Source organism: Amphibalanus amphitrite, unplaced genomic scaffold (genome assembly GCF_019059575.1).
Source record: "Amphibalanus amphitrite isolate SeventyFive unplaced genomic scaffold, NRLGWU_Aamphi_draft 000063F_arrow, whole genome shotgun sequence".
In the NCBI taxonomy this organism is placed as follows: Eukaryota; Metazoa; Arthropoda; class Thecostraca; order Balanomorpha; family Balanidae; genus Amphibalanus; species Amphibalanus amphitrite.
The window spans coordinates 269,281-293,888 of record NW_024881559.1 but is presented as its reverse complement, the minus strand read 5'-3'; the positions used below and the strand labels follow the sequence as shown (position 1 = coordinate 293,888).

At 53.0% G+C, this 24,608-nt stretch overlaps 2 protein-coding genes across 19 annotated transcripts in view; one reads left to right on the top strand and one right to left on the bottom strand.

Annotated features, from left to right (window-relative positions):
- Window positions 1-24,608, top strand: part of LOC122378664 (receptor-type tyrosine-protein phosphatase S-like) — an 89,436-nt gene that overhangs the window by 44,763 nt on the left and 20,065 nt on the right. For all 18 annotated transcript variants that reach the window (XM_043359974.1, XM_043359969.1, XM_043359975.1 and 15 more), the window contains 5 exons: window positions 7,614-7,701; window positions 8,119-8,213; window positions 12,155-12,289; window positions 19,617-19,751; window positions 20,107-20,255. In XM_043359974.1, coding sequence (XP_043215909.1) covers window positions 7,614-7,701; window positions 8,119-8,213; window positions 12,155-12,289; window positions 19,617-19,751; window positions 20,107-20,255 — 602 coding nt within the window. The remainder of the gene's footprint in view (window positions 1-7,613; window positions 7,702-8,118; window positions 8,214-12,154; window positions 12,290-19,616; window positions 19,752-20,106; window positions 20,256-24,608) is intronic.
- Window positions 20,398-23,211, bottom strand: LOC122378668 (cyclic nucleotide phosphodiesterase inhibitor-like). Its single transcript, XM_043359990.1, has 2 exons — window positions 23,052-23,211; window positions 20,398-22,208 (listed from the first exon to the last, which is right to left on the bottom strand). Exon 2 carries the CDS (start codon window positions 21,534-21,536, stop codon window positions 20,844-20,846), a length of 693 nt encoding a protein of 230 aa, XP_043215925.1. The 5' UTR covers window positions 21,537-22,208; window positions 23,052-23,211; the 3' UTR covers window positions 20,398-20,843.

The window sequence follows — 24,608 nt, the reverse complement described above, 5'->3', positions numbered from 1 at the left end:
GGATCTCCGAGGTAGTGCCGGCTGTCGTCTCGCTGGCCTGGAGACCGGATGGCCCGGCTGTCGTCTCGCTGGGCTGGAGACCGGATGGCCCGGCTGTCGTCTCGCTGGCCTGGAGACCGGATGGCCCGGCTGTCGGCTCGCTGGCCTGGAGACCGGATGGCCCGGCTGTCGTCTCGCTGGCCTGGAGACCGGATGGCCCGGCTGTCGTCTCGCTGGCCTGGAGACCGGATGGCCCGGCTGTCGGCTCGCTGGCCTGGAGACCGGATGGCCCGGCTGTCGGCTCGCTGGCCTGGAGACCGGATGGCCCGGCTGTCGGCTCGCTGGCCTGGAGACCGGATGGCCCGGCTGTCGGCTCGCTGGCCTGGAGACCGGATGGCCCGGCTGTCGGCTCGCTGGCCTGGAGACCGGATGGCCCGGCTGTCGTCTCGCTGGCCTGGAGACCGGATGGCCCGGCTGTCGGCTCGTCCAAAAGACTCGATGCCTCCTCTTCTGCGGCGAGTGTTGACGGACGCACCGGATGCGTCACGTCAGACGGGCTGAAGTCTTCTTCAGCGAATACGTCCATGTCGATGGGGAAGATGCCGCATTTTTTGAATGCGTTGATCGCCGTTGCCGGGGTTGCTGCCTTCAGGTAGGCCTCGCCGAACAGTCGGGCGATTTGGTACAGCGTGACCACTCGGCCCGGGTTCTGCCTCAAGAACTTTTCGATGGCTTGGACGTAGAAGGTGTTCAGAGGCTTCATGAAGCCCACATCCAGCGGCTGAAGGCGGTGGCTCGTGTGAGGTGGGATGACCACGATGGTGACATGGTTGGCCCTGGCCATCTCGATCACATCCAGATTTCTGGTGTGCGTCATATGTCCATCCAGTATGAGCAGTGCTGGTTCTTCCGCGCTGGGCTTTGCGTGGCGGATGAAGTGCTGGAACCAGCGGGTGAAGATGTCGGTCTGCATCCAGCCCGATGGATGGTATTCGAATACGGTCCCGGGTGGTGCGCCTTCCTCAAGGTTCTTGTTCACTCTGGCCCTCGGCAAGATCATCATCGGCGGAACAAAGTTGCCGACTGCCGACATACAAACGACCGCTGTCGTCAGCTCCCCACGTTCTGCTGACGTCAAGCTTCCGACTTGCTTCCTTCCCTTCTGCGCCAGCACTCTGCTTGGCTTGCTTTGCACTGTCGTGATTCCTGTTTCATCTACATTGTAGACGACGTGTGGCCCCTTCACGCTCTTGCCGGCCTCCACCAGGATGTCAAAAAACTTCGACACCACTTCCTTGTTGAACCCCTTCGCGCGTGCCGCTGAGGTCGCCTCGGGGGTTCTCAGCGACAAGTCCTTGTTGCGTTTCAAAAAGCCTATTAGCCAGTCTTTTCCGGCGATGCCGTTCTTGAACCTGTGGTTCAGCCTGTTCTTTTCCGCGTACTGAAACGCGAGTCGGCGAGCATCCGTCTGTGTCAATCCAAAGAACATCCTTTCCATCTCGATGATATGATTTTTCAGTTGGCGCTCTTGCTGTGGGGTGAAGACCGGCTTACGTGGCCCCAGTGGCGCCTTCAGTGGACACTGTCCCGACAGTCGGCGCTGCAGGGAGCTTCGAGGGACACCGTGGTCCTTAGAAGCCTTTAGAGTTGACTTCCCTTGTTGGACGTCCTCCAACGCGGCATACATCGCCGCCCTCGTCCACTGACCTCTTGACGTTTTTCTCGTGTACGATCGAGGCATGGTAAGTATCTGAGGAAAGGAGAGCAGGTATTTTAGGAAACGAATGATAGGAACACTCCGGCAAGGTAAGTGACAGGTAGCAGACGAGAGGGACAGCCTAGGGTGGGAAGAAAGCCAGGGGAGAGCGGGAAGGGAAGGTTAAGTGGCAAAGTCAATTATCGACAAGGAGCGGGAAACTCGGCTCGGGCTGTCAGAGCTCTATGTATGAGTCTATGTAGCTCTATGAGTCTATGTAGCTCTAGTAAAAAAGGAAAGCTTAACCCTCGCCCGTAAACGCCGATCTGCCACCTTCGCCCATGCAGGGGGGGGGGTTGGTGCGACCCCCCCCCCTTGGCGTTTGAAAACGGAGCGTCGTAGAGCTTAGCGGAAAAGACCAACGGATTGCTCTCGCCGAGATCTCGCGATTGGTGGTATATTTTTTGGTCCTAGGTCAACATTTGACCTACTTTTGACCGGTCAAAGGTCAAATTTTCCGAAAATCGAACTTTTTCAATTTTCCGCGGCGATTGCGGCAAAACGGTGAGAGATGTTGACTTGAAACCTTCACTATCGTGTTCCTTGATCAATTCTCTATCGTTTGGTATGTATTTCGTTATCCTAGCTCTAAAAATGGCGCGTTGGGAGCACCGGAAGTCGGCAATGTCACAGTCGGCGGCAGAAATTCGAAAAATCAAAATTTAAATTTTTGAAATCTGATTGTATTTTTGGATTTGGGAGGTCCATTTGCTCCCTATAGAAGCTAATATTGCTGCATATTCCCATTGAGGTGACCAGAATTAGCAATATAGAGCTACCGGCACTTGCCAGAAATAGCACCGGACGCTGTTCCTCTTGTGACGTCATAGCTCCGTGACCTGACCTGACCCGGTCAAGTTTCTTGCACCACACGATGGCCAATACTTGCCCCAACATGCATGGGAAGTTTCATCACGATCCATCAACCGATGTCCGTACCACCGGCAGGAAACCTCGGGTGTTGGCACTCAGTTTGTGAAAATCCGGCCGGAGGCTGTTCCCTTTGTGACGTCATAACTCCGTGACCTGACATGACCTGGTCAATTTTTTTTTACCAAAAGGTGCGCAAGGTTTGCCCCATAAGGTACCCAAAATTTGGCGGCGCTGCGCGCCGCCGTTTTTGCACTATTTCCGAAAAACCTCTGGGGGGGGGTTGCACCAACCCCCCCCCCCTACATGGGCGAGGGTTAAGGACAACACCGACCCCCGTCAGCGACGTCCCAAGGTAGGTACCAGGTAGCCGAGAGAGGGACACAAGGACAATCGTCCCTGTACTCCCTGCAGGTGAGCTAGGACATTTGTCCGCTCGCCTTATTGTATTTTGTATTTAAATTTGATCCCTCATGTCTCACGAAAACAAGTAGGTATATCGCATCTATAACTCCGACTCCAGCTTGAGAAAAAATCGACTCCGACTCCCAACGACTCTGACTCCGACTCCGGCTTGAGAAAAAATCGACTCCGACTCCGGCCGACTCCGAATTCGACTCCGGTTTCCGACCCCCGAAGGACATGAGTGGCCCTCTATTTTCTACGAACTTTTCGGTGAACTGAACTGAACTATGTGAACTACGAAATGAATTGAACTGAACTTTGGCTCTTGCGGGAACAGATTGAACTGAACTGAACTTTCAAAGCGAATCGGAGGCAGTGAACTGAACTGAACTGAAGCAATGTCAATTGAACTTTGAACTGTAGATTACCAAAAGTTCACAAACTGTTCCGATTCTGAAGTTCATGTTCTCAGCAATTTTGTGGCGGCGTGCCAATTAAGAGGGGTTGAGGGTAGGGGAGGGTGGGGTGTGGTCAGGGGTATCGCTTGGGGGGGCTGGAGAGGGGGGTGGCTATCAGCCATGAGAGCGACGCATCAAAGAAGGCTAATTACGGTGACCTAATTTGACCTCGACGTTGACATCGGCCTTCATGCTCTCTCAAGGCACGCTCTGGTTGATGCTCGAGATTTTAGACCTGGCTAAAACAGCCAGCAATTTGGCCAAATGCACTACAAAACAATTTCTTGATCAAAATAGTGACTGGGGTAAGACGGGCAATTTTTTATATTTTGCCCGTCTTACCCCATTTCGTCGCCGACAACAAAAACACGCAGCCTTCGGGCGCCATATTGACGGATTAATTCGCGAACATACACAGTAACATCAGATCTGATAACAAAGCTGGCATAACAGTTTCATCAAAAACAATCCAGCAATAGAGTCAGAAAACGTTACGATATAATATTTTTACTCTTAGAGTGCAACATACGTTTTTAGTTTTTCCATAATATTTCAAATACGACGGACAATACGTACCCGTGCCTTCGCCGGCCAAGAAAAGAGCGTCGGGCGAGTTAGTCGACGCAAGCTGTCATAGGTGGCGCCACGGGTTTAGGCTAGAGGGCCGGTGCCCGTCTTTCCTACCCTGCCCGTCTTACCCCACTTTCCCCTATAGAAATTAGCGAGTTAAACCACAATGCTGAGAGCTATCGCCTTTGATGGTAATGGCAGCCGTTTTAATTATGCTGGTTGATTGCAGTCGGCGAGGCCGGAAATTTATGTTCGCTGAAGTTGTCTTTTTGCAATCTGCCGTTGAGTTTCATGCGTAAAGCTGCAAAGAAGTGCACTTACATTTACAATATTATCATCACTGATGGTAGTGCTTTACAGGCTGATCGCATTGTGAACGTTCATGCGAGCTGGGCGGGGGGAGGGGTAGCCTATCTTTGAACCACTGCTGGATCCAGGGGGATTTAGGGCAAATGCCCCCCCCCCCCACCCCACGGTGCCCGAAATCGACAATTCTGCGTTCTTTTTATAATAAAAAGAAAGCAAAACAACTTTGATAAGGAAAAGTTTGTTTTAAACTGCTCAACAGTGCGTACGGTATCGAAATCCGGGGAGCTTTTGGAAATTGGAGAAACTTTTTTTTAGGGGTTATGCCCCTCCCTGCAGCGTCCAAGACCGCCTGTCTTGATCCGCTAGTGCTTTGAACGTTGTTCATTGTCCTCATTTTCTTTAGACGGGAAGCGCTTATAGCTGGTTGTTTCTATCGATCTGCCGTCGTGCCCGGCTCTGTGGGAAATGAATGGGGTTTGTGTATCGGCTGCTTTGTCGCCGCGATCCCGGGTGGCCGCTATCTTCCCCCGGTCAGAGACGGATGGCGGTCCTCCCTCAGCCCTCGCTCGCGGCCGGACACACGGCCCACATTTCACGCTCAGACAGCAGCGCTTCGAGTTCTATCTTCCATTGGGAATGAAGCCTAGCGAGTTATTAAACTTTGGCTCCCGCTTGTAAATCAGATGTGTCAGTGATGCAATTTGCATGGAACTTTGCCATTCACATGCATTGTGAACTTATTTATTGCCACTACGTTTCATCTTCCAGCTGAAATTGCTCACGATTTATAACACTTCTCAGCATTTCCCTTACATTTCGAAAATTATTTCTCAAGTCATACATCATGCGGAACCACAAGGATATGCATTTAAACTTTCCTCGTGGAATGCTGGTCTGAAGCCAACCCTTGCTGAAATGGACTGGCTGAACTGTAACCTTTCCCGCCGAGTACATTCGGCTGAGCGATTGGTTCCGATACCGCCCAAATATAGCCTCCTGTGTCTTATCACTGAAGCAAGAGAAGACGGGAGCGATTTGTATCCCATATTGTCGTTAACCCGTGTGCTGTCACAGAGCTGTCAAGCCGCGTTGTACCCAACTGGGTGGTAAACGTATCTACCACCGACACACCTAGCCAGACCAGTCTTATTTCTCCTTCCTGGTGTCACAGTGGAGTATGTTGAATGTGTTCCAATGGTCGTTGTGTCTGTCCCTGTCTGTTACCTAGTTCGATCGGTACCGCGTCTCTCTCCCTCTCTCTCTCTCTCTCTCTCTCTCTCTCTCTCTCTCTCTCTCTCTCTCTCTCTCTCTCTCTCTCTCTCTCTCTCTCTCTCTCTCTCTCTCTCCCTCTCGCTGTCTGCACGTGTCGATCCGATTTGGAACTGTTGCCACCTGGTCCCGGGGGACCCCGCCGCGGAACGGCTGGCGTCGTGCGGTGCGCCGCCACGGGCCCACGGTGCGCCGCTCATTGCCTGCGATAGTGGCTATCGGGCGCGTCGCCGGCCGACGGACGCCCGCTCCCGGTCCGCGGGGACCGCTCCGGTGCGTCACCGCGCCCGCTGACGCCGGCCCCCGGCGGCGGTGCGGTGTTGTTTCTACAGCCGCCCGCGCCCGGCCGCTGGGACGGACCGGCTGTCAGGGGGCGGAGAAGGTGCTCTGTCTTTGTCACTAAGTGAGCGGCCGACAGCTCGGCTGGGTGGAGCTGTGGCTCGGAGCTGGAGACCGGTGCCCGGCGGATGTCGCTGTGGCTGAGTCGCTCGCGCCGGGATAGTCGAGATAACCTGCCGCCGGCAGTCGCGAGTCTCTGGTGAGACGGTTGTCGGTCATTGTCTGTGCAGGGCCCGAGTGTCCGTCAGATATCTATCCAGTTCAATGCTTGTCTGAGCTCAGACAAGGAGCTCGCTGACTTGGGAGTAACTGCCGTCATATGATTCTAGTTCCCATGAAGTAAATGTCAGCTGCGCGCGCTACCATAATGCCCGGTGCCTACTGTTTTTAATCAGCTCGATCGAACGTCTCTTTTATATTTTGAAGACTTCCTCAGGGTGATATAGAATAAGGTTCCATTTTTACTTTAAATGGCTCACATTTTGTCTGCGTTGTTTGTTTCGGACGCCATGCGCATGGCGCGTGGCCACTTTTATCGCCGTTTTAAAATGCTTCAGGTAATTATCTTTCCAGAGAACATTTAGCGTGCCGACGTGGGTGACTTTCGTGTGCCTCCCAAGTGAGCACTCTATCTTGGCTGCTAGATTATGCAAGCACGCCGGCCGATTGCCAGCGTCTGTGGTAGTGTTGCGTGATAGGTTACTGTGTGGGGATCGGACGGGCCGTGACAAACACATTTCTGTGGCCGGTCGGACTCTCCCCAGCCGGTAATGTCCCGACCCGATCTTACATTATGTACATCAACGGCAAATTCAGCCTTATTCGAACCTTCGATGGAATCCATTAGTAGGCATTGAGCTAGATGATAACATTAGTGATGACATGCTAAATTGAAAATGGTTTGTTGAAGCTCCCTCATCAATGTAACAAATCAGTAAAACGCTGCACGAAGTTGGGGACTTAGTTGGACAGTTCATACAAGACCAACAAGGAATCCTAGGATGCTTCTAAATGTCTCAGTCTGAGCGGAGAGCTTTCATGTCCATTTACATGATCAGCCGCTTCTTCTGGCTGGGACTTCGAGCTTTATCACTGCCATCAGAATATCCAGCATCTCAGACAGATTGCATGAGATAGACTATCATAGCCAAAGGCACTTTGCCTTGCTCGTGTGCTTAGAGATAAGTATGATATGGAGCTGATGCTGCATGTATCCCGTGCGATATCCCTGGACCCAATATTGGAAGTGCAATGCGCTGAGAAGTGCTGCGCTTCCAAAGTAGCTGATCGCTCCTGTTCCCAGACATTGCAGTCGACACACATGATGAGGGCTACTTGTAAATTGCCCGACATAACTATGATTAATGATAGTAATAATTTATGATTGATGGAAACCGGTACGTCTTGTGTCCATAAAACAAGCTCAAAAACGTGTGTTGATGGCAGAGTGTATGTGATTGACGTGTGTCGGCCCTCGTGTCGTGTCGTTTGGCACACAACATTTGTGCTCGTGTCAGCACCGTGTTGTGTGGTGTGCCTACTGTATCACTGTGCTTGGTATGTGACTGACATGGGCGCAAAATGACCTTTGTAGTCGGCGCCCTAAGGCCCCAAGACGCGAAGGGTATGTGGCTAACGATACCGTTCCTGTTTCGCAGCACGCCGGCCGGATCGAGGCGCACCCGTGCCGCCACGGCACCAAACCGTGCAATGAGCCCAAGAACCAGAACCACAAGATCGTCCCCTGTGAGTAGCGCGGGCGGTGGGGTCGGCGGGTACCGCGGGGACCCGCTGCCGCCGAGGGCAGTCGGTCCCAGCCGGTCCCCGGGCGCGCACCACTGGGTCAGGGACACGGCGACTCCGACAGGTGTGGCGAAATAGTCAGTCACGGCGGCTCATACGGACTATTCCTGTTGTATCGATGCATATGTTTGCCATTTTTTATCTTGCATGAACGAGTTTCGTGGTGACCCACGTTACCGTTTTTGCACGGATTAGCTCGTGCGTCATTAATGGATGGATTTCTGGGTAGAATTACCGTCCTACTGATGGCATGCCCAGCTCATTGATGTATTCCCTCCATTCAGGCGTTAGTTCTAAGTATTTAGTCCTGCCATCAAGCGTTCCTTCCCGAGCCTGACGCCGTGTTGTTGCGCCCCTCAGACGACTACAACCGGGTGGTGTTGGACATGCTGCCCGCGGATCCCGATCCCGTGGACGAGGCAGAGTCCGACTACATCAACGCGTCATACGTGGACGTGAGTTAACGGCATCACTGGTGTGATGCCTGATGTGTGTAGCGTGGCTGTTTGATGTGTAGCGGTGACCATGGGTCGTGGCCGACTTTTTCAGCTACCCTGAATGGAAATGTGTGACAATTGATTGATTATACTATTGGATGGCCTGTATTGGCCATGCCAGTAACACACACACGCACATAACACACATACACACATGCCTCGGGTCAAGAGGTCGGAACCAGCCGTAGGATGGGACAGAGTGATCGAGCGGACTGCAATGGTGGGGCCGAGTTGATTGCATGGCGGGACGGAGCCGTTCGTACGAGCGCCTCCGACCCGGTACTGAATGTGTACCGTCCCTAAGACCGCGGATGGCACCACTACAGCCGCCTGTGATGGAGTGAAGGCTCAGTGAATGTCGTCTTTGTAGGCAGCGTGAATAGCTGAGCAGCTCGTGACATCATGTAAAAGCGGCGTGAACAAACACGTTCGGTGTATATGTTCATCTACGCCATTTTCATGTAGCTGAGGGCATTTGGCTCGGCTGGGCGGCTGACCTAGATGCCCAAGGGAAGTGTATGCTGATGGTCGCCTTTTGGGCTCCGTTCCGCTCCGTTTGCTGGCACACGTCCGCCCGACTCTGGCGGGCCGAGCGGCAGCCCCGCGGCGCCGGCCGGGCATCCCTCGGCGGGCCGTCCGACTGCCGAGCGTGAGATCCGATCACGGGGACCGGTGGAGACGGACAGGACAGGCACCGCTGATCACCCACGCCACAGAGCTGCAGAGGCCTCATAGTGGCACTGTGTTCCGTTATATGATCCTCGGAAGAATGAATGGCTGGACATTTCAGCCGAATTCCGGCAGCAAAAAGATAAAGCATTTGCTGGCTCTGCATAGAGAGCGTTTTTTTATTATGCAATCTGACACATTTGCGTAACAATGGGGGCCCACATGCGACAGCGATGTCTCGTTCCACTCATGATTTTCACGAAAGAAAAGCCGCGGAACTGGCACTGTTTTTGTACAGCATGTTCATTTCGTGACCGGAGCGCGGTCGGTCGGGCCGCGGCCTACCATCACCGTTAGGTGGTAGTGGGTGGGGTCTGAGTACCGGGCCGTTTCGCCGATCCGGTATCAGGCACGCCGTTACCGCCGCGCGCTGTCCTGCCGAAACGCCGATACTAGTCGACCATTGATCGGCGCCTGTGGATTGGTAGCGCCTTAAGGCGGCCGCACACTAGGCCATTCGGCGGGCGACATTCCGCAAAAACGCAATTCCGTGGCGACATTACGCTTTCGTGGACGCCGAATCAGCTGCCGAAACGACAAAATTATCAGCCGACCGCTGCCAGCTAGCTGTCCGCGGGTAGAGTGCGCATGCGCGCGAACAGCCGCGGAGTTGCGGAAAAAGCTGGACCGGTTCAGCTTTTTCCGCGGCGACGCCGCGGACACCCGAAATTGTGGAACTTGAAACTCACCAACTATTGATGGAGCAGCCGAGAAACAGACTTCACTTGATAAAAAATCGTAGCGGCACTTCTTTCCCCATATTAAATGGTTTTTATACACTTCATTGGTTATTCCAATAATGGGTTACTATGTGCCTCTCCACAATTGTCTTTAGGTTTCTTGCATTTGTCGACAAACACCGTTGTTTACATTAATCACGAGCTTTATTTTTTTGCGACTTCCTCCAGAAATTATGTCAAATTAATAGATATTCAAATCTTTATTGTACAGAAATATAGCATAATCGCATTAAATAAGCAAATATTGTATTTGCTTAAATGTATTTAGTTTGCATTCGTTTATATTTATCATAAAATGTTTCACATAAAGTTCCTGAAAATACTAAGTAGAAAATCGCACCGCCGAATGGTCCTGTAAACTGCTGAAAACAAGCGGAAAGTCGCTGTAGGAATGTCGCCCGCGACATTCCGCTTTTGCGGAATCTCGCCCGCCGAATGGCCCAGTGTGCGGCCGCCTTTACTCTGCTAAAATAGTCCGCCTGCGGCCGCAATTATGCTACACCCACGCTCACTCTCAAGGCGGCCGCACACTAGGCCATTCGGCGGGCGACATTCCGCAAAAACGCAATTCCGTGGCGACATTACGCTTTCGTGGACGCCGAATCAGCTGCCGAAACGACAAAATTATCAGCCGACCGCTGCCAGCTAGCTGTCCGCGGGTAGAGTGCGCATGCGCGCGAACAGCCGCGGAGTTGCGGAAAAAGCTGGACCGGTTCAGCTTTTTCCGCGGCGACGCCGCGGACACCCGAAATTGTGGAACTTGAAACTCACCAACTATTGATGGAGCAGCCGAGAAATAGACTTCACTTGATAAAAAAACGTAGTGGCACTTCTTTCCCTATATTAAATATTCCAATAATGGGTTACTATGTGCCTCTCCACAATTGTCTTTAGGTTTCTTGCATTTGTCGACAAACAAGGTTGTTTACATTAATCACGAGCTTTATTTTTTTGCAACTTCCTCCAGAAATTATGTCAAATTAATAGATATTCAAAACTTTATTGTACAGAAATATAGCATAATCGCATTAAATAAGCAAATATTGTATTTGCTTAAATGTATTTAGTTTGCATTCGTTTATATTATCATAAAATGTTTCACATAAAGTTCCTGAAAATACTAAGTAGAAAATTGCACCGCCGAATGGTCCTGTAAATTGCTGAAAACAAGCGGAGAGCCGCTTTAGGAATGTCGCCCGCGACATTCCGCTTTTGCGGAATCTCGCCCGCCGAATGGCCCAGAGGCGGCCGCACACTAGGCCATTCGGCGGGCGACATTCCGCAAAAACGCAATTCCGTAGCGACATTACGCTTTCGTGGACGCCGAATCAGCTGCCGAAACGACAAAATTACCAGCCGACCGCTGCCAGCCAGCTGTCCGCGGGTAGAGTGCGCATGCGCGCGGACAGCCGCGGAGTTGCGGAAGAAGCTGGACCGGTTCAGCTTTTTCCGCGGCGACGCCGCGGACACCCGAAATTGTGGAACTTGAAACTCACCAACTATTGATGGAGCAGCCGAGAAATAGACTTACTTGATAAAGTATCGTAGCGGCACTTCTTTCCCCATATTAGATTGTTTTATACACTTCATTGGTTATTCTAATAGCAGGTTGCTATGTGCCTCTCCACAATTGTCTTTAGATTTCTTGCATTTGTCGACAAACACGGTTGTTTACATTAATCACGAGCTTTATTTTTTTTGCAACTTCCTCCAGAAATTATGTCAAATTAATAGATATTCAAAACTTTATTGTACAGAAATATAGCATAATCGCATTAAACAAGCAAATATTGTATTTGCTTAAATGTATTTAGTTTGCATTCGTTTAATTTATCATAAAGTATTTCACATAAAGTTCCTGAAAATACTAAGTAGAAAATCGCACCGCCGAATGGTCCCGTAAACTGCTGAAAACAAGCGGAAAGCCGCTGTAGGAATGTCGCCCGCGACATTCCGCTTTTGCGGAATCTCGCCCGCCGAATGGCCCAGTGTGCGGCCGCCTTTATGGCTCACTCTGAATAAATGGAAGTCTGGGCCGGCGCCGGATGGAGAAGGCGGTTTCGTAGTTCGCTTTATTTAGGAAAAGAGAGATTAAAGGACTTCTTTGATAGGTATGCTCTATGACATGTAGCTTACACGGATGCTGTTTCCAACTTACACGAATTTTCACACGATCTTGGCCGAGCTATTGTTTGTCAATGTAAATGCGGCAGCTGGTCATTCTCCCATGTTCTGTTGCATAGTATCGTGAAAAGCCATGTGCAATGAGCATTATCATTTGCGTTCATGTGGTATGAATGAGTGCTCTGTAACCCACTCCTTGTCATTTTTTTGTGAATGAACTGTACCTACCTGAGGCCAGTGAAATATTGGTCTACACAGATGGACTGGACCTCCCACTGACTTCCCCCTCTCCATCTGTTATCGCAGAGTCTCCTCAAGCCGAACGCCTACATTGTGACGCAGGGCCCCAACGAGCGCACCCTCAACGACTTTTGGCGGATGATGTGGAAGGAGCGGTCGCCCTGCATCGTCATGCTCACCAAAACGTTCGACTTCATTAAGGTGAGTGCGTCAGTGCCGTCAGAGTGCATCATCTTGTTAGTGCTCCGCTTTGAAGTCATTGTTAGCGTTTGGTTACCAGGCGGCCGCCGCGCTGGCTCGCTGCGGTTGGTGCGCCGGCGAGGCGGCCTTGTTTGGGTCTGCTCCCGAGCCGCGTCCGTCATCTCGCTGGACGCGGCCTTTTATCTCCGGGTGGAATGTGGCGCGGCGGTCAGTGGGGCCAGAGCCCCTCCCCATCACATGACCATTGACCATGGGGCACCGGTGACCACCGTTGTGTCCAGGGCTGCGTCACAGACCGTGAACTCCTCCCTCCACCCCGTCACATGACCGTGGGTCGCCGGTGACCGCCGTGGTGTCCAGGACTGCGTCACGGGCCGTGTTTGGGCGGCGGCACGCGCGCGCCGCTGACGTCACGCCACTCGGCTCCGTGACGTGTCAGCCGCCGACATTGGACGGAAACGGCTGTTTGACGGCGCCCAGCGCTGTGCCGAACCGCCAGCCGCTTTGCGGATCGCGTGCCCGGCTGGCGTGTGTGCTGTGGCTATGGCGGAATGGCGTGGGACAGACCCGCTGCTGTTCACCGACGCCCACGGCCGCTCGGTGTTCGGTAATTTGTGTTCGTTCTGGCATAATTCGTCTGGCATTTAATGTCACCTGTGCTGAACCCAATACCTACCCGTGGAGGTATGGTAGACACGTTAAAGCAAATGCAGTTACGCTGAAAATGTTATTACGCTATTACATGATTTAGCCTGCTGTAGCTGATGTTATTTAGCCTGCTGTAGCTCATGTTATTTCGAAGCGCTCACTTATCTGTTTGAACCTTCTATTATGTGTGTGTCAGCTCCAGACGCAGTTCGTTGCGGCCTAATAGCATGTGGATATGCGTAAAAAAACGTCGCGCGAACTTACAACATTTATTTATTGATTTGTTAAAAGTCGCAATTGTACGAACGCCTCTTTCCGCTAATTGTTTATTTCCTTAACCCTATTAGTGGCAGGGGGGGGGGGGTTGTTTTTGTCCACCCCTCAGGTTTTTGGGGAATATCTCCGAAACCGCTGAAGCTACGATGCTGAAATTTTCTGACTTTTCCTAAAACTAAATTTGGCACATTCCCTGAAAATTTCAAGTTCATAACTTTACCAGGGGCGGCTCCAGAGCACTGGGAATTGGGGGGTCCTATTCGTGAAGCGAGTCATTTGGGCGAAGATCACGAATCACGATGCTGCACCAGTTTTACGAACAGTGAATGAAAGGTATCATGTGATAACATATACAAAGTTATTGTGCATCCTCTTTTGACACGTTTTTGCTATAATAGGCGGATCCAGGCGTCCAAAAAGGGGGGTTATTTTTTACCTCCCAACATAGGTGCCCTGACACCGCCTATGCATGACCAATACAATTTTAGTCGTTCTCTCATAAGAAAATTGTAACATAACAAGACCATTGCCACCCTTTTTAGAAACAGTACCAACAAAAACCTTATTTACTATATTTTTTGTGTACCCCCAATCTCAATGATCTGTATCCGCCTATGATTTTTGAAAATGCATATTTTTAGGATCCATGTGAATTCCTGGTTCATTCTCTATCGATCGGCAAAAGTTGCGTTAAGATTGGTTCAGAAACCTGGCCGTGATAAACAGTCTAAAATGTATCTGCAATTTGCCCGTTTTTACCCCCCTCTACCCCCCTATTGACATTTTTTAATTTTTTTTTAGAAATGTAGATCTCGTTGAGCCAAATCGAATGCCGTTTGAATTTTGAAAATCGGCCGGTTAGATCTCGAGATATCAAGGGGGGGGTCGTAAACAGCCCCCCCCCCCTGCCACTAATATGGGGTAGCCAGGAGCCTGCCACTAATAGGGTTAAGACCTTACTAACTTGAGTAACAGGCACAGAAGCGAATCTGCGACCAAGGCGTGCTAAAACTGCGGCACTTTCGTTTCCTGTCAGTGATTTGTGGTTGCAGCTACATGCAAACAGCCGTGTCGGCTGCGGGCATTGCCTGGGAGGAATGCTATTTCAGCTAGAATCTCGACCGGCCGTCGAGAGTCATGTTTACCTGGCACAAGTTGGCTGACCTTTGAGTTAGCTCCACTCCACTTGGCCTGGGGGGGCCGGCGCGGCGGCTGTCCGCCGGGGTGACCTGGTCGCTGACAGTGGACCGGTCCGGCGGAAGAAGGGTGGTGCTGAGGTGCTGACCAATGCGCCGGGGCTGTCCGCTCCTGATCCGTGACTGACTGATTCCATCCGCCACTCTGCTGATTATTAAAGCAGTTTCTGAGGAAGGTCTGCCAAAAAGATTGTTTTATTGATGGCATTGGCAAATAATAGGCGCACAACGTGTGTCTCCGAAGATGCTGGGTGTGCCGAGCAGCGGTGTCAGCGACAACTTCCTTGACCAGCGCGATGATCACCACTGGTGTAATGCTGGTTGTTGCCAGGCCGCTGGGCCTATCTCTTTCCCTGTGGAATAATCCTAATCGACTTAAGGAGCACTGGAGGCATTCCCGTTCCAGTTCGCCGGAAACAGGCAGTGTAACATTTCGGCCAGTTAAGCGGGACTGGGTTTCCATTGAGCGGAGAACGCTGGCTAAATGTAGTTGCATTTGTAAATAAGCGTCGCTATATGCACAACTCCCATAAATGGCGAGGAATTCTGTGGAGTCGTAGGATTTTGCGATGTTTGACGCGAAAAGCAATGTTGTGCTTCAACTCCAGTGGTTGGGACTGTTTTATGTGGCACGGCTCTGTTTTACGTTCGCCTGGACCGGATATTCGCTGAGCGGCGCGGCCGCTGCCTTGTAGTTCGGAGCTTCTGGGAGTCCGCCAACTCTTTGTATCGAGACCGGATGCCGTTGGACGCTGCTCAGACTGCGTGCATTATGGAGCTGGAACGCGAAAGGTGGTGTGGCAGTTTTGGACGCGAGGAAATAGTATTGTGGGGATGTTGGAATTCTGGTCTCTATATTGGTAGTTATCTTGGCGTAGATATTGATTAATTGAAGCTCATGTTTAAGTTCTCTAAACCCAAGAACGATTTCATGTCTCAATAGAAGGTTGCGTTGCCAGCTTCCAGTGAGTTGGGGCTCTCAAAATTGTTTTCTATTTATTGCTCTATTTCGGGCTCCTGTGTTTGATTGGTCGTTTGAGAATGTGATCATAATTAAACCGTAAGTTGACAATAGTCATTAACCTTGCTCAAGGTAAATACGTAATCTGGTGCTCGCTACGGGTATTGTTGGCTTTTCGGAGTCCACGTCAACTCTCTTGTCTCTCCTCCCCGTCTTGTCGCTGACGTTTAGATTCTCGCACTATGGGCGCCAACTACCTCTGCACTCTGCAGTCCAGACACTTGAAAACCCCCAAAACATCGTAATTTCACGCACCCTGCACGCCGTCCGCACCGCTTGTGGTGAGGAATCCACTGGCCGCTGGCGTGTCTAGGCGCAGTGCCTTCCCGACTGTCGGGTGCAAGTCTGATAGACGAGAGACACGTAGCATAACTGCCATTAGCACCGCTTAGTGCTGGAGTCTTGGCGCAAGCGCTGCCTGGTCGCTGTAGTTCTAGGGATGATGCCCCTTCCGGTGAAGGGGCATTTGATTATTCTTCTCGTCAGTCGTCAACACTTATTTTACATCTTAGGCGCGTTTGTATTTCAACTTAAGTTGCTTACCTACCGACAAATGCTGGTGCTCATCGACAAATTACAAATGTTGCTTGTTTTTCGATACCGATGTGACTCGTATTTGTTCAGAACCGATACCGAGGATGAATGTTTTCCTGTTATCAGATTATTACCAGGATGTTCGTAGGAAAACGCAATGTTGCGTAGCCTGTGACCTCATCGTTAAAAGGATATTGCGTGCTCGAATGTTTCATATCGGGTCTTCTTTCGGCTTTTGGTCGTTCAGACTATCCTTTGAGTGTACTTATTGGCGTATTTTGGCTGTGTTTTGGCCGTCACAGCTGTGCTGCCTGAATGTTATGTGGACCGTATAACCAGTCCGCTGCGTCAACTGCACAGTCTTTCAGAGTTTGTAGCTGGGGTTTACCTGAACATTCCGTGAGGTGTTGATTCTGAGAAATGTCGTCAAACTATGGTCGTTGCTCCTTGGCGCTGTTGTAAATGGCGGTATAGGGCAGGTGCAGTGGTTCCGTCAACTCACGGTGAAGGCAGCGCCAGCAGCAACCCTCCGAGAGCCATTGATCGGGGACAGACGGTAAGCGTCATTGATCTTGTAGGTAACTCTGGCGGTCGATCTCACTGAGATTGTGGTAGCTGTTGGTGCCGGTTGCTCGGCTCGGCTGGGGTGCTCACCACCAGCTGTGTCCAGGTACCGGCCACCGTGCTGGTACGTGGACAGACACAGCGACTGCTCAGTGCTCAGCGCTGGGGCGTAGCCAGCTACGGCGCTGGCATGTCCCAGCCACGGCGCTGGCTGTGCCCAGACAGCGCTGCAGCTGGCACGTTTTGGTCACTGCCACAGTGCAGACACGTCTCGGTCACGGCGCTGGTTGTGCCCAAACAGCGCCGCAGCTGGGCCGTCCCCGGTCACGCCAATCGCTGGTGAACGCCGCAGTATCGGGCTGTGATTACACCACAAATCGATCCCATCGATCCGACAGATGCGACGTTCAACTAATGAGGAAACATCGACCAGAGGATGTCGGGCTGAAAAGGACAACACTTGTCAACTGAGACCCCTAATTGGTCCAAATTTCAGGATTTATTTCAGACGGCTGAAGCACGTAATCCTGGCGGCACTGCAGTGCGGATTTCCGTGCAGAAATGCTCGGTGTCCGCCAGCTGGCCGAGTGGCCTGGCGTCCGTCCCGCCCCCATCCCTCCCCGTCTCATGGCCAGCGCGGCTGATTAAGGCCACAATCACGTGCCGTTCGCCCCCGCACCCGTCACGTGTCGACTGACGACAGACGGCCAGGCTCCCCCGCGTCAGTCACGTGTCCACTGGCGACGGACGGATGGACGGCGCGGCGGCCGGCCGGACTGACCGCGCTGGCTCGGGCGCCATCGGCTCTGAGATGGAACTGGGAAGCCACTCGATGGGCGCCGGACTGGCGATTGGACGGGACTGAGTCTTCTCTGGGACTGCACTGGGTCGTCCGTCCCGACCCGACTCCGCCCGACTCCCGACTCCCGGCGCCGCGCAGTGGCCAGCTTATGGGCCGCGGCACGGCTTACGGGCCAACTTTGGGGCGCTGATGTATGCCGAAAGTTGGCCGGCCTGGCGCCGTGGCCGGATGCTCTGCGGGTGCTGGTACTGCGTGACCTGCCAGAGCGGGGAGGCCCGACTGCCGGTCTCTGGCGCCGACTCGGCACTTCTGCCGCCGAGAGGGCGACATCAATCGAGTCGGAAGGAAGTCGTTAGCGAACGCGAGCACGGTGATACCCTATGGTTCTCTGATCTTGGCGTGTGAACTGTGACTTTCTGCTCGTTTGTCATATGTCAGACGACTCCCTCGGACTCCCAGCAGACTCATCTATCTGTTGGTCTGATCGGTGTTCAAATGGCTCTTTCGAATGAATCTGTTTTTGGAGAATCCCATACGGAGTATCTGTCGGCTGACGCCATCCCTCTTGGCAGTCTTCACGCTGTCTTATGATTCAACGTTATAACTTCCGCTGGAATAGTATCGCAAGGCGGGTTATAAGCAGCTATAATACGCCTATTGGCAGGTATCTTTATACAGTTCTTGTATGAACGGGCATGAACTAAAATGCGGAGGGGAACTTGCTGCAATAATGCCACCAAGCGTAAAAATACCGTGCGATCATAACCAACTGAATCCAGCAGTTGTTTAAACGTCGGAATCGATTTGTGAACTTCCGGCAAAGCGCGTGCAATAGCTTGGCTGTTTTGCTGTACCATAACAGTGATGTCAAGCGTTTACAAACATGTGTGATGCCAGCAAGCCAGTAGTCACTTTCTATAGTGTGTCGCGCCTTGGTCGCCAGTGTATTTATGCTGAACGGCAGCGCTCATTATAAGCGCTGTGAGGGGTAGGCTGCGACATACGGTGACCGGCCACGAAGCGCCGGAGTGATGGTAATGCGACATCAAGGAACTTTCTAATGCTGGCAGTGGAACGACGCTTTTCTGCTGGAGTCAGCCCGGGACGCATTTCCAATCCTGACTGTGGGGATTTGGTCCGGCTTTGGAATCGGATGTCTCCCGTTTATCCTGGCTTTGGTCAGTGGAATGTTGGCTTATGGCTAATGGTAGAACTGGGGACTTGCGTGTGGACTTAGTTATGTAACAGACAGTAATGAGGCTCGTTCCACACTGGTACAATGGGGTGCTGGTGGTGCCCTATGGTTGGGCATGCGACCGTCCAGTGTCCATATATCTGTACCTACTGACCCACGACCGTCCCTACACCTGTGCCGGTGCGCTGTACCGGCACCATTACCCTCATCCATTGGTGCTGTATGGACGGGTCTGAGGCTGAGCGGCCGGCCGTGATCGAGTTGTCGCGTGGGAAAGGGTCGGGCCTCATCACGCATGTGGCTGCGCCTGCATAGCTGTATGATGGGACCGGGGACAGACGGTCTAGGTAGTCAAGGGATGGGTGAAAATGTTTTCTTGAGGAAAATGAAAAAATGCCATGATTGCGGTGGCGTGACCTGATAACTCCTGTGTCCGGACAGGTGATGTGTGCCCAGTACTGGCCGGTGGTTACTCTGATAATTGATATGTGCTCGGACAGGTGATGTCTGTCCAGTACTGGCCACGATAATCTTGACCTGTGTCCGTACAGGTGATGTGTGTCCAGTACTGGCCGGTGTGATAACTCTGACCTCTGTCCGGACAGGTGATGTGTGTCCAGTACTGGCCGGTGTGATAACTCTGACCTCTGTCCGGACAGGTGATGTGTGTCCAGTACTGGCCGGTGTGATAACTCTGACCTCTGTCCTTACAGGTGATGTGTGTCCAGTACTGGCCGGTGTTATGACTCTGACCTCTGTCCGGACAGGTGATGTGTGTCCAGTACTGGCCGGTGTGATAACTCTGACCTCTGTCTGGACAGGTGATGTGTGTCCAGTACTGGCCGGTGTGATAACTCTGACCTCTGTCCGGACAGGTGATGTGTGTCCAGTACTGGCCAGTGTGATAACTCTGACCTCTGTCCGGACAGGTGATGTGTGTCCAGTACTGGCCGGTGTGATAACTCTGACCTCTGTCCTTACAGGTGATGTGTGTCCAGTACTGGCCGGTGTTATGACTCTGACCTCTGTCCGGACAGGTGATGTGTGTCCAGTACTGGCCGGTGTGATAACTCTGACCTCTGTCTGGACAGGTGATGTGTGTCCAGTACTGGCCAGTGCTGGTCGACCGGGAGGAGGAATTCGGCGACATCAGCGTCACACTGCTCAAGGAAGAGCAGCTCGCCAACTTTGTCATCCGCACCATCAAGCTCAAGAAGGACGGCGAGGTGGGTACCGGCCTGTGGGCCGAGTTTCCTGAGGACTGGTGAAAGGCGCAGGCGTCAGTTTATAGTTTGGAGCCTGTGATTAAGACACACTGCGCACAGGCACGGCCCAGGGAATGGCAGTAGGTAGGTATCGCCATCAGGTGTGCCGTTCGTGTAGAACTACTGCGCCCCAGACTGTTGTGTAGGCTCACGTGCCGTGCGGCGATACACGCTCCTTGGCGCGGTGCTGTGCCGCTCGGGCGTGCCGGGCGATAGCCGTAATTTCCCTGGCGATATCGTGCCGGCCTATCGGCCGGGTAATTACGACTGGGCGGGCGCCGCGTGTCCTCCGTCTGACCTGCAGTTGTGTCGGCAGGAGCGGACTGTGCTGCAGTTCCACTACACCGAGTGGCCCTGTCACTCGTGCCCCTTCTCCAACGCCATCCTGGAGTTCCGCCGGCGCATCCGCATCTGTCTGCGCCACCGGTCGCCGGACCTGGACGGACCGATCGTGGTGCACTGCAGGTGGGTCGGGCGGGCCGCCGACTGATGACCTGTGACCCCTGGTGACCGGACCTGCCGGCGTATCGGGTGGTCCAGCGACTAGCGACCTCCGACACCCGGCAGCCTGCTCCTTTTGAACAGTGGACAGACTTACCGACTTCGCTAGCACGTGCTTGTATTGGTGACAAACAAACACAATGTGTCATATGTATCCTTACACAATTAACAGTGGCTCGAGGCCCGTAACAAAATTACATCGAGAACATGGCACGGTACAAGTGACAGGCAACCGGGAAAGTGTGACATTTGTTTCGCTCGATGTTTCAACGAGCCGTACTTCAAAAATGCACAAAATATCCACGTAAGTTGAGGATTTCAATTTTAATGTTTGTTTTAGCTAATTGATAGCGTCAGACTTCGTTTTGCGGAAACAGCCAATGGCCGCAAACCGTCCCATTTATCGTCCGCTTGATATGCTTGGTGGTGACTATGAAGTTGCTCCTACCATGAAGGATGGCCACTGTCCAGCCTGCTTGTCTGAGGACTGCTCACTCGCTCGTAAAATATTGACAAATTGCTGCGAGTTCATCCGGCGCCGGCAGTGGCCTCCTATCTGCAGACACCCCTGCGTCCCATGGCGAGGCACTCGTTCGTGTTCCGCTGGCGAATTCTCCTCGAACATCTGCCGGACTGGCAGTCAGAGTTGGTAGCGCAGCACACACCGTTCGGGATTCCCTGCATACACGTGTTTTCGATGCAGAAGTTTGCGTTGTTGGGCGGTCCGCGGCAGTGCCTGTCGACCTTGCACTGGACGCAGTCGCCCGTCCGTGTGTCGCACTGGCCGGTGGTGCACTGGCTGTCCCTCGTGCACTTGCCGCCGGCTGCGCGCTTCTCCTGACAGCGGCCGGCGTTGGTGCAGTACCGGTTGCCGCCGCAGTCCCTGTCCCGGTCACATTCGACGCACGTCTTGTCGCGGCAGAGATCTGTGTCGCAGTCGGAGTTTTGACTGCAGGACTCGCCGAACTTGTAGCGCGGCCGGCAGACGCCCCAGCTGCAGCGCTCGCCGCTGCGGCACTGCTGGTTGGTGCGGCACTCGACGCAGTAGCCGAGCTTGCCGCACGCCCTGCTCAGGCAGTGGTCGTTGTTCTCGCACTTCTCGTGCAGCTGGCGCAGCGGGTCGCAGGAGCCGGACGGCGAGCAGTACTCGCCGGCCGCGCAGTCGGCGCGCGTCAGGCAGACCACGCAGCGGCCCTTGTCGCCGCACTTGCCCGTGTGGCAGTCGCGGTCTCGGCGGCACGCCATGCCGTGCGGCTGCCGGCTGCGGCAGCTGTGCTCGTAGCAGTACTGGTCCTCGCTGCACTGGTCGTTGCTCAGACAGTCGGCGCACACGCCGCGCGGTCCGCACAGGCCCGACCAGCACTGGCTGTGCTCGTCGCACGGCTTCTGGATGGCCAGCTTGCTGGTGCAGACGCCGGCGCGGCAATAGCTGCCGCTGCCGCAGTCCTCGCTGTGCGCGCACTCGGCGCACGTGCCGTGCCAGCAGACGCGCGACTTGCAGTGCAGGCTGACCCAGCACTCGCCGCCGTTCTCGGCCGGCGCCTTGCACTGGCCGTGCAGGCAGAGCTCGCCGCCGGCGCACGGCCGGTACTGCGAGCACTGGGCGCAGTAGCCGCGCACGCAGCTGCCCGAGCCGCAGCTGCCGCCCGAGTGGCACGGTTCGCCGGCGTCCAGCAGCGGCCGGCACTGGCCGCTGACGCAGTGGTGGTCGCCGCCGCACTGAGCGCTGCTCAGACACAGACCGGCCGAGTACCCCGGCCGGCACTGATGCTGCAAACAGCTGAACGAGTGGGGACAGTCGCTGTCGGCGATGCAGGCCACGCACCGACCGGCCACGCATCGTCCGCCGCCCGCGCACGGCCGGTAGCTGTCACACTCGGTCGCCGGCGGCGGCGGGAGGGCCACACAGCCGGCACCCTGTCGGCAAACACACGGCGTCACCGCTTAGCGCCGCGGCGGGTGCAGGCAGGCTACACGGTTTAGGGGTCTGTTTGCTGGTATCTAGTGCCTTTTCACCTTTTCAGGTTGCGTTTATGTGACAAAACGTAGGTGAAGCGATTCAAGTTAAGTTCAGCTAGGATTCATAATTTCTCACACCAGGCACCGATTAGCCGTCTTTTCCCTATGTAACGGCCTGTGAGAGTTTAAATGGGCTCAGCCCGGGGTGGCGTGTCGTTACTCATGGAGCCTAGGTTAGACCATTGGCCATTCTTATAAAGAAAAGAACGGAGGGACGCTCCGTCATTTCTGAGATTAGACGGAATTTGGTTATCATAAAAGGACGAAGACGAAAGACGGAACCCGTTAAAAGAACGAAGCCAGATTGACGTTACCCCCACCCAAAAGGACGCGTTTCCGTATCATAAAGAGACAAAGACGCCTCTGGTGACGTAAGACTTTGCGTTGTTCGTGAAAAATAACGCATCAGAAATAGCGCTGCTCTTCAGCAGCGCTTTTTTACGGCATTGATACGATATTTAGCTGGTTACGAGAGCAGCTTGTGCGAAATGTGTTTCAGGCTGCATGATAATCGATATGTGAACTGTATGACATTGGTCGGGAGTTATTTCACACGAAAATTAGTCAATTTGACATGCAGACCAAGTAGGTACCTATAGACCGCCACCTTATCGTTCTGCAGCTATCGTTGTTTATCGGGTATACACATTTCCAGGCACGATTAGACACCTTGAGATGCAATATCCAGTGAGTGGTAGGTGTTTACTGTTTGCAACTGCCTCCCAGTAGCTCCACCCTCACCTGGCCTGTGTCCTGTGTCCTCTGGCGCCTCGACTGGTATCACGGTTGGAGGTCTGAGTCACGTGGCACTACAACTTCTCGTTAGCACTTAAAGTTCTTGTTTGCACGCAGAGAAATTCGTATACACTCCGCCAGGCTCAAGCGCTCTCGCTGGACTGTCATCGCTGTCCCGACTCACAGGGAAGATCCACAGGCCATTTCTTCCCCCGCTCCCCCTCCCCCTCTTTAGCGTCAGTCCGTCAAAACAACACCTGCGCCCCCCGTCTCTCTCTCTACCTACTCCTTCCCTCTCTCCCTTCCTTTCATCCCGAGCCGCCGCGCGCGTTCGCCGCGCGCCGCGTCGTCCCCTAGAGCGATAAGATGCCTTATCAGTATCCCCTTCTCTTTTATCTCTACCGCCTGTCCCGAGCCGCCACGCTAACTCAGGGTGTCTGCGTTGTTCCCTTACCGCTTATTAGACACCCTATCACTGAGTAAGACATAGGCATTACCACATTTATACGCAAAAACAATCTTTGGTGGGGTTCAGCCTAGCAGGAAAGACTACAACATATTACATACTTCGCCTATCTATATTATCCTTGATCGTAGCCAAGGCCTCTGGCCAAGGCTATGTATCGTAGCAGACAACAGTCCCCGGTCCCATAAAAATTCAAATATGATCCCAAATAATTGCAGGTTCTCATTTTATTATACCCATATAGCGATCACACAGTATTTTCTTAGTCTTATTGCATTCTTTGTGACGAAATTTATAAGAAAATATTGCAGGAAATAATTCCTGTTTCATTTACTAAAGCTCTTGATCATTTAGACGAAAAACGCATCCTAGCAAAACAACGAAGGGGGAGGGGTAGAGGGACGGAACCTTTATGATAACCAAAAAGGACGAAATCGTTTAATTCATTGAGTTCTTTTTTTCCTTCCGTCCCTCCGTCCTTTTTCTTTATAAGAATGGCCATTTTGTGGCCCACGTTAGATCCTGTCGCTCTTCACGCAGCTTATGTTGATCCCTGTCGCTACTCACATGGCAGGGTGCTGGCTTTGGGTGCAATAGGATGGTCGCCCCGCGTCCCCCGAAGCCGCTGATCGCGTCCTTTAGCAGTCGGAGCCTCGGCTGTCGGTTCTCTCCCTCGGCGCTGTCGGACGAGGAGTCCGTGTCGGCCGCCGCTGCCGCCGACACCTGGGACAGACCACGGAAACGAGTAACACGCCGCGTCGGGAACAGCGATACACTCACGACAGCTCGGGAGAACGGAGTGTGCTACCCAGCTCGGGACACGGGCATGATAAGAGCCTCCGCAAAACTACTTTCGTTTGTTGACTGATCACAGAAACCCACATGCACAGCTGATGTATTTCGAAAAGGAAATATTTGGTTTGGAAAGTCTGGTTCGTTTAATGTGTTTGCTTTAACCTTTATTTACTTGCTCAACATAAACGTAAACTTTGTCGCGAAGTCGAGGCGAAAACCACATATGAAGTTCCGTATAAAATGTCAGCTCGTTGGTCGGTTCACCGCTGAGTGTTGCAGCTCGGAGCGGTCGGACACTCACC

What these genes read in the sequence shown, in the direction of transcription:
- LOC122378668 (XM_043359990.1), bottom strand. Translation starts at nt 21,536, where the DNA reads ATGGCGTGCCGCCGAGACCGCGACTGCCACACGGGCAAGTGCGGCGAC.